This window comes from Amaranthus tricolor, chromosome 4, assembly GCF_026212465.1.
Source record: "Amaranthus tricolor cultivar Red isolate AtriRed21 chromosome 4, ASM2621246v1, whole genome shotgun sequence".
Lineage (NCBI taxonomy): Eukaryota > Viridiplantae > Streptophyta > Magnoliopsida > Caryophyllales > Amaranthaceae > Amaranthus > Amaranthus tricolor.
Genome location: NC_080050.1, coordinates 11,126,767 through 11,135,497, shown reverse-complemented (window position 1 = coordinate 11,135,497; position 8,731 = coordinate 11,126,767). Strand labels below are relative to the sequence as shown.

Below are 8,731 nucleotides of genomic sequence, written 5' to 3'. Positions count from 1 at the left end.
TTGTGGTTCCAATAATTTTGCAAAATAGTCTAAGTATAGAAGAAACTTCGAAAGCTTGTCCGCCTCATCAATAAGTCGGACCCTAACTCTAAGCTAAGGATTAGAGTAAAGCTTAACTTGTTTAAGTATGAGGAACAATCAAGACATATGAATGCCGCACCACAAGAAAATTGTCCATGTTGAGATTTACTAATTTTAGTCCTAATTATCCATATTATTGAAGATGTGGACCAATTGCATTCAATCTGCGTCATGGAAATTATTTGAAGTACCATGAAATTTCCGTAACATACATGGTAATTCCGTGACATCAAAAAGTTAGACTTCCTTTTGGGTCCCTCAATTAAAAAGGGTATTATTATAAATCGCCACCCTTTTCATTTTATCGCCACCCCCCAATGAAATTACAAATTTGCCCCTGGACTTAAAATTTGTTTAACAAACGTAAATTGCACTTAATAACACTATTATCACTTTAAAAACATTAAATTTAAAGTTTAAACGTAATCTCGAACATTTTTATCGCGACCTTATATGTATTGAATTTTCAGTAACGCCCTAGCATGATATACGAATTCAAACACGGCACTATCTCTTTAAAATCTCTCTAAAAACGTTCTTTGATTTTAAAAAAGCTGATAGTTGTAATCGATTTACCATGGCTAACGAAAGCGACTATGAATCGTATTGGGTACGTACTTTAATCGATTTGAATCGGTATATTCTTTTGAAAAAAAAAATTGCAGTCGCAAAAAACGTGCGAGTAAACCACGGTGGAGTCGCACAAAACGTGCGAGTGGACCGCAATTCAGTCGCACAAAATATTATTATTGATTATTTATTATTGATTATTTTTATTATTAATGTTTGTATGTCTAATTTTTTAATAACCTAATGTATGGTTTATTTAATATTTTAAATTTGCAGGACTTTGAAAACTTAAGAGACAAAGTAGATTACTCCGGTAGATTTGTTACGGATAGGGAATTTGATTCTATGGATGAATTACATAGTTGGGCAGATGAAATAGCAATAATAATTGGTTTTCAATTTACACGTGCTTCTTATAAACAAAAAGAAGGATGTTCTAAAGTTAGTTTGTATTTAAGATGTCACCGTTGAGGTAATATTAGGGGTAATTTGCATAACCTAGATAATGCTGCCCGACCTGGTTCTAAAAGTAGAACGTGTCAGTGTAAATTTATGATTGTAGCAAGTAGTCGTAAACCAGGAGAAAGACCTTGGACGGTGAGGGTTTGTCCTGGGGAAAAAGGTATACATAGCCACCCGTTTTTAGTGCACAGAGATGGTCTTGTAAAGGCAAATATGATGAATGTAGATATTCGGGAGCACATACGACAGCTTAGTGCAACCGGCATGCAACCTGCTTTTATCATGACTTCAATTAGGGAAAATTTTTATGGTTTTTTTTACTAGTATGAATCAGATATACAATGCTAGGCAATCAATAAAGAGAAAAAAGATGGAGGGTAGGATTCCCCTTCAACACTATCTTTATATGGCCACAGAGCTTAATTACGTGGTATGGACAGACTTGAATAGTGAAGGGGGATTGAGCAGATTATTAGTTGCAAATCCTACCTCTATCTAGGAGGTCGTATTTTTTCACTGTTTCCATGGCCCAATCACATCCCGCACATTCTCTCTCCTTATTTGTTTAATTGGATTGATGTTATACGTGATGGTAATTGTGGTTTTAGAGCTATTGCAGCCACAGAGCTGGGCAGCCAGGAGGCATAGCCTCTTTTAAGATGTGCAATGTGCATGAAAATGCAAATGAAGAGAGCAATACGTAAATGTGTACCTATTGGAGGAAGCGTTAGACAATGCTATATTCAGAATTGGTTCACATAGCAATGAACCTGCACCGTTTATTCACTAGATGGAAGCACCGATGACATTGTACTCTACAACAACGTTTCTTAACATTGGCATTGCTTATTATGGTTTTGCTGACGGTAATCTGATTTAAAACTGTTTGGTTCTTCCGTTAAGGAAAGCAGCGGGCGTGCATAGTGTAGATAAAGTTATACATATATGTTGGGTGAATAGAAATCATTTTGTTCAACTATTAATGAACGATGATTCATCTCCATTGCCGCCAATCCATCAATCATGGAGAGAAGTAGTTGACAATTTCTCTAGACATATAAAAACACATTTTAGTAGCAGGATTTTGCTTTGGAATAAACTATACGGGCCACAACCACCACAACGTAATAACACCGCTGAAGATGCTGTAAATTTAGATAGTCCATAGTGTAACACAATGTGTAAATCATTATTTAGTTTAACTGTAAAAATGTAGATGGGATTCAATTTGTAGATAGTCCATAGTTATACTATTTTGTGCATCATTATTTAATTTAACTACACATGTAGATGTGATTCAGTTTGTAGATGGAATTCAATATGTATAGTAATGATGTAAATTAATAAAAGCATTGATGTAAACATGAATTAAATATAATGTAAAAGGTATTGACGTAAATAAATAAATGCATTAATATAAATTAGTTTAACTACAGCCTATAAAGGGCCATGCCCCTTAAAAGCTTGCCATTCGGCAAATAAATCTTTTACATCACTAAAGTATACATCTAAACCATGTATTTCCTCATTTCCGCAATAGAAGGCAATCTCAACAATGGAGCGACTCGACTCGGCTATTCATTTAGAAACTTTAAAAAAAAGGGAAAAAGGGTGTGAATAAGATATTAAACAGCATCTAAATAACACAAATACATAATAGAAAACAAATAAATTCAAAAAACTTACGTATTCCGATCTACTTTCAGCTGGACCAAAAGCGGCACTCGGTCCTTCGCCGGGGAGGATGTATGGGTGGGAGCACACTCTGAACTAGTCAACGTAACTAGGATCAACCTCTGATGGAACAGATGCCCGATGAAGTGCCTGATCACCTAGGCGGGCACTATAGGGGAACTTACTCCATGCCTCCGTGTTCATAGGCGGAGAAGCAAAGGTTACAGAATAAGTACCGTGTGCCGGTCGTACAGCATGCACAAAGCCGACCTGTCGCACTGTCCTCTCCGGCAAATACACCTCGATGATATCAAAGCAAGTAATACCCCCGATGTAGGTGGTGCGTGGGTGCTCATTTAGCAATGCCCTTGGAGAAGTCATATACGGAATCCATTCCACCTGCATACAAGCCAAGTTAACATATAAGACTAATCTAAAATTAAAATAACATGAATAACAAAGTGTGATGTGATGTACAATACCTGAGTCTCCGCCATGCAGTCTAGTATACACCTGCAGGACCTCAGCCTGTTGATCTCACGACCTGGCTTGGGCGTGGACCACATCTTCGCCCTAGTCTTATTAGGCACATCTACTTGGCGAGGATGAAGGCGGAAGGCAGAAAGTACTCGTAAATCAATGTCTGGAGCAATGTGAGGCAACCAGCAATGGTCTTGTAACCAGCCCTAAATGCCATTCCTAGTTGGCGATACATGTAGGCCAGCGTCACCGCACCCCAGGCGATCTCATCTTGATCGACGTTGACGGTAAGTATCGGGTGAAGACGCATGTCGGTTCTGGTCTTATCCGCCAGCAAGTTAGAGCCGATAATAGCCATGTAGTAGGCTATCGACTGGGTCTCCATAATTTCAATGGGGATGACGATAAAATAAAAAGGTAACGATGTTTAAAGATCGATATAAAAAAACTCAAGAAATTATTTCAAGTATATTAGGTCGGGACATGTGTAATCCGCGTCATCCATGAATCGAATTATAATATAGGGCTCACAATGTCAAACAAGTCGAACCCATTTTTGGGTCTAATTAATCTATAACTCAAGTGATTTAGAATGACACGACTGGCCACCGAATTATCAAAGGTAATCTGCTTTATACCAAAAGTCAGATTCCTTAATGGGTACTTATTCAACGCAAATCTCTCGGATTCCTTCTGAGCTACATGGGACTACCAAAAGCCCACAGACAAGTGCTCTCCTCTACAATACAACGCATTTGATCAAAAATCAGTTTCTTCCTGTGTCTTCTTCCTCATCATTTTTCATGTCTATCACGAAACCTTGCTTGAAACTTCTTCAATGGTGTTTTTAATAACCAAAAGATTATGTAAAAACCCATCCTTCTCACTTATCTTTCTCTCTCTCCTCTATTTAAGTCGTGTCATCGATGAATCTGTATTATAGTGTAGTATTCATCCGTGTCGTTGTATACGCGTCAGGGAAATCTAAATGTCGGACCTCATTTTGGGAGTAATCAATTTAAGTCTTCTATGGTCATCTAGTAAATAAATCTAAGATATCATAAAAAAATTTAAATATATATATATATATATGGTCGCGTTCAGGTGCAAACTACGGTTATATGCGAACCGTGAAAACCAAAATACGTGTTACCTTTTTCCAGAAAAAGTGTTACTTTTGCACAAAAACCGTGTTACTTTTGTTTTTTAAAAAATCTGGTATTTTTTTACCAAAAAACAATAACTGTCAGAAAAAAATATAAATGCAATGTAACTCGTTTTTATATAAAAAATATAAGAATGGATATAAGAATGGTTTTAAGTTGAACTTTTATATATATATATATATATATATATATATATATATATATATATATATATATATATATATATATATATATATATATATATATATCGCATCATTAAATCTGGGTAGTAGAAAAGTCGGACTCATTTTATGGCAAGCAAATGTCAAAAATAATTTCGCAATTTTGCACGGATATTAAGAAACATCTTTTTTGGGTGATAATTTACCATTTTATCCACATTTCAAATGGGTTGCAAGCAATAAAAAACAGTATTGCAACAGACAAAAATCCCCCACTTTTTTCACTTTGTTATTTCTTCTTCAAATCCCCCATTTCAATCGAAAAAATCCCTAAAAAATGATAAGATATATCAGACGAAAATGAACACGTTACAACCAAAAACCCACAAAAACAATAATCCAAATTCAGATTATGATATCAACCAAAAAAAACCAAAAAACTGTGAGGATTATCCATTATTTTCAGATCTAGGGTTGTAGTGAAGATGAAGAGAAAGATTACCCAAGAGAAATGAAAATGATACAGCCGAAAATATAATCAAGATGATACAGCCGAAAAACCAACAAAAACGACAATCCAAATTCAAATCATCATATCAACCGAAAATCGCCAAAAAAAAAAAAAAAAAAAAAAAAAAAAAAAAAAAAACTATGAGGAGTGTCCATTATTTCAGATCTAGGGTTTATAATGAAGATAAAAATGAAGATTACCCAAGGAAGATGAATACTACTCAAAGAAAATGAAGAGAGACGTTTAGTTGTTCGGAGATGAAGAAACTGATATGCATAGGATAAGTAAATAAGGGGTAGGTGTTTTGTTTTTGGGAGATAAAGAGAGGTGTTAGTGGGAAAGAGAAACGGTGGGGAATTGGGGATTAAATAAATGAGAAGGTTCTAGAACAAGTAAATTAGGGGGTTAGGGGTTTTGTTGTTTTATTTATGGAGGTTACTTAGAAGTAATATTTAATTACTGTTATTTATGAAAAAAATCTGTCAAGAGTATTTAAAAGCAAGAAGTGTGGTGGTGAATTAAAATAATTAAAGCAAAAAGGTGAGGTTGATAATAATATGTGGGAGAAAAGAATAAAGTATGAATAAAATAGAAAATTGTATAGTTATTTTTTGTCAAAAAAAAGTAATATTGCAAGTAATATGAAATATTTGAAAATAGTAAGTGTTGCAATTAAATTGGAACGGAGAAAGTATATGATTTCCGTCTGATAGAGTAAGTCACGGTGAAAATTGGCTTACAGTGTCCTAGTAATACCAATATGCGTTGACCTTGGCCCTTTGCTGATCTTGACTTACGATCAAGGGGCTTATGTGAATTTTCATCCATGACCCTTTATACCCCACTATACTCCATGTCATTCATGATCTTCCTAAAATAACTGCCCACTACTCGACATAATGCCCATGATCCCTTCATCAACCACTCGGTAAATTAAAGAAATTAAGTAAATTGATCATATAATAAGAATTTTTATTAAAATGTTTATAATTCTCATTAACATGTATATTGTTTATAAAACAATCATATCAATATCAAGAGTATCTAACATTTTTGTGGAGTATTTTAGAATCATATAAAATCGGTGGAATTTTGTTAGCTAAATTTTATCTTTATTTTTACCCCTATAAGTGGCTTGTTTAGCGTGAGGAAACTACATGTTATCACATTGGTTTATTGGATTTTACGCTTGTTTTGTTGTTTTGGTATTTTATTTTATTTCAGGATCTAACCATCAACACTGAGCACAGACTAGCCCCTTTGGTTGCATACATTGCTCACCTAAACACCGAGGGGTCAAAGAAGTGCAACATCATGAACCAAGCCACAAGAACAAACCAAAAAGAAGCCAAAATAGATCCACTCGACTAGAATAGGCTCGAGCCAAGGTGGCTCGAGCAGTATTGCTCGAGCCAGAAGCTGAGTATTCAAATATCTGAAGCTCACTCGACCGGTCGAGCAAAGTTGGTTCGGGTCAAGCGAAGTGTATTCAAACTTCCAAAGCTTCTCATCATCAGCAAGATTCCATCCATGTGTACAGTACATCCGCTCTACTGGTCGAGCGAAGCTAAATTTCACATTATGTCCAATTTTTGAAGTTTCTGATGTTGGATCTGATGGTGGCTCGACTGGTCGAGCAGGATTCGCTCGGGTCAAGCGAAATGGGCGGCAGCAGCATGTGCGATCTTTTTAAGCATCATTCGAGGTCCAATTACATTTGTTGCTTCTAATTGCTGCTGCCAAGACTGCCAGCCACCCTACCCTATCCACTAGGGGTGGCACCCCTCCTCCTACAACCTAGGGGTGGTGGAGCAATCATGAAACCACCACCCTCCACTTGTTTTTGAAGCCTATAAATAGAGAAGAGGAAGAGGGAGCTATCATCTCAGTTTTCACCTTTCTTTTTGAGTAATCTCTATGTATTCTTCATAGCTTTACTTTCATTTCTATTAGGAATTAGTGTTTAGCATAATTCCCTTTTCAATTCAATCAAGTCCTTTAATTTCCAAATACAATCTTAACTTCATCCTTTATTGTAATATTTTGCAACTTGGATTTTTCAACCATTGATGTATTATTATTGAAGCTTTTGGAAGGTGTTACTTTGAATCATCAAATCATCTTGTTCATCCTTAGACTGAACCTAAAAGAGTAAATTTCTATCTTTGCATATATTGTTTTCAATTCATGTCACTTAGTCATCTTTGATTGTTTGCCTTAGTTTCATATATTCATGCTTGTAGTTCTTCAACTTATATTGCACTTATCTCTTTAGGATACTCTAGTTTAATTTATTCATCTATGATTCTTGGCTTATTTGTAATCTACAATTTCAATGAGTATGAGTGAGTAGATTGTTTTGGCTTAGGCTAGGCATCATCACCATGTATGTAGTTTGAAATGCTTTCTTTATCTTTGGCTTGGTTGTGTTGTTTATGGTTTAAGATGTATTTTGCTATCATGTTGTAGTGTCGTTGAATTGAGGGTGAGAGTCGATTTTTAACAATAATCTATGCTTAAAAGTTAAGACATCTCCATGAGAATAGGTAAATGTTTTGATTGGAAATGTTGAATGTGTGCTTCATGTCTTAAATTATGCTTAACTCCATGAGAATATGTAGTTGAGTATGTTTAAGAAGCTTTTGTTGCTCGAGAGAGAACATTAGTACTTATGATACGTTCTTCCCCATAACAAAATATCCATGACCTTAGGTTAATGTTTAGTAAATACTACTTTGGTGAGAAAGCCTAGCCTATGCCTCTTAGCTTGTTGATCATTCTATCCTTGCTTTTAGTTCATTGTATCCTTATTTACTTTTATACTTTATTTTCATTCAGTACTTTTAATTTCTTGTTTTAATTATTTCTATCTCCAAACAACATATTATATGTTTTCGAACACACTAATCAATCGAGAAACTATTAACTTAACCCCCACTCCTTGTGGATTCGACCCGTACTTGCCGACGTACTACGCTACACCGTGCACTAGCGGTATTACTATTGAAAAACGTAAAGTCCCGATCAAGTTTTTAGCGCCGTTGCCGGGGAGTGGCGACTTTGTTAATTGTTTTTGTTGATTAGTTAGTTCATTGTTTATCATTATGAGTTGTTTTCATTTTTCTCTTCACTTTGCACTTAACCTCAATTTTTGAGTGTAGTGTATGCAAACTAGGTCTCAAGGACAAGAAAATCTTGTACCTATAAATCCTGAAATTGGGAGAAGAAGAAGGAGAAGGAAACAACGAAAAATGTCGTTAGAACACCCAAAATTCCTTCGGAAATATGTTGTGCCTGATGGGAGTCTAGGGTCGAGTATTGTTCAGCCAACCATCACGACCGCAAACTATGAGATCAAACCAGCTTTCTTTCAATTCATTGCTTAGAATCAATTTGCCGATACTGAGATGGAGAATCCAAACGACCACCTAGCTGAGTTCGTGAACAAGTATGGCACTATGAAATATTAGGGGATTTTTGATGAACAAATGAAGCTTTGTTTCCCCTACTCACTCCGTGGTGAGGCAAAAGATTGGTTAAGATCTGAAGGGCCAAACAAGTATCGCACTTAGGAGGCATTATCTAAGGCTTTCCTTGCTCGATTCTTTGCACCAGCCAAAATTTCT

At 35.7% G+C, this 8,731-nt stretch overlaps 1 protein-coding gene across 3 annotated transcripts; it reads right to left on the bottom strand.

Moving 5' to 3' along the window:
- Positions 1-973: 973 nt before the first annotated feature.
- On the bottom strand, positions 974-4,583 carry LOC130811126 (uncharacterized). Of its 3 annotated transcripts, none has more exons than XR_009041120.1 (3): positions 3,270-4,583; positions 2,800-3,186; positions 974-1,384 (listed from the first exon to the last, which is right to left on the bottom strand). XR_009041120.1 is itself a non-coding variant. In XM_057677305.1 (2 exons), exons 1-2 carry the CDS (start codon positions 3,351-3,353, stop codon positions 2,884-2,886), a joined length of 387 nt encoding a protein of 128 aa, XP_057533288.1. In that variant the 5' UTR covers positions 3,354-4,583; the 3' UTR covers positions 2,503-2,883. The 3 variants fall into 3 exon arrangements, 1 of the variants encoding a protein (XP_057533288.1); XR_009041119.1 differs by lacking the exon at positions 974-1,384 and adding an exon at positions 2,503-2,702; XM_057677305.1 differs by lacking the exon at positions 974-1,384 and having other exon boundaries at positions 2,503-3,186.
- Positions 4,584-8,731: the final 4,148 nt, after the last annotated feature.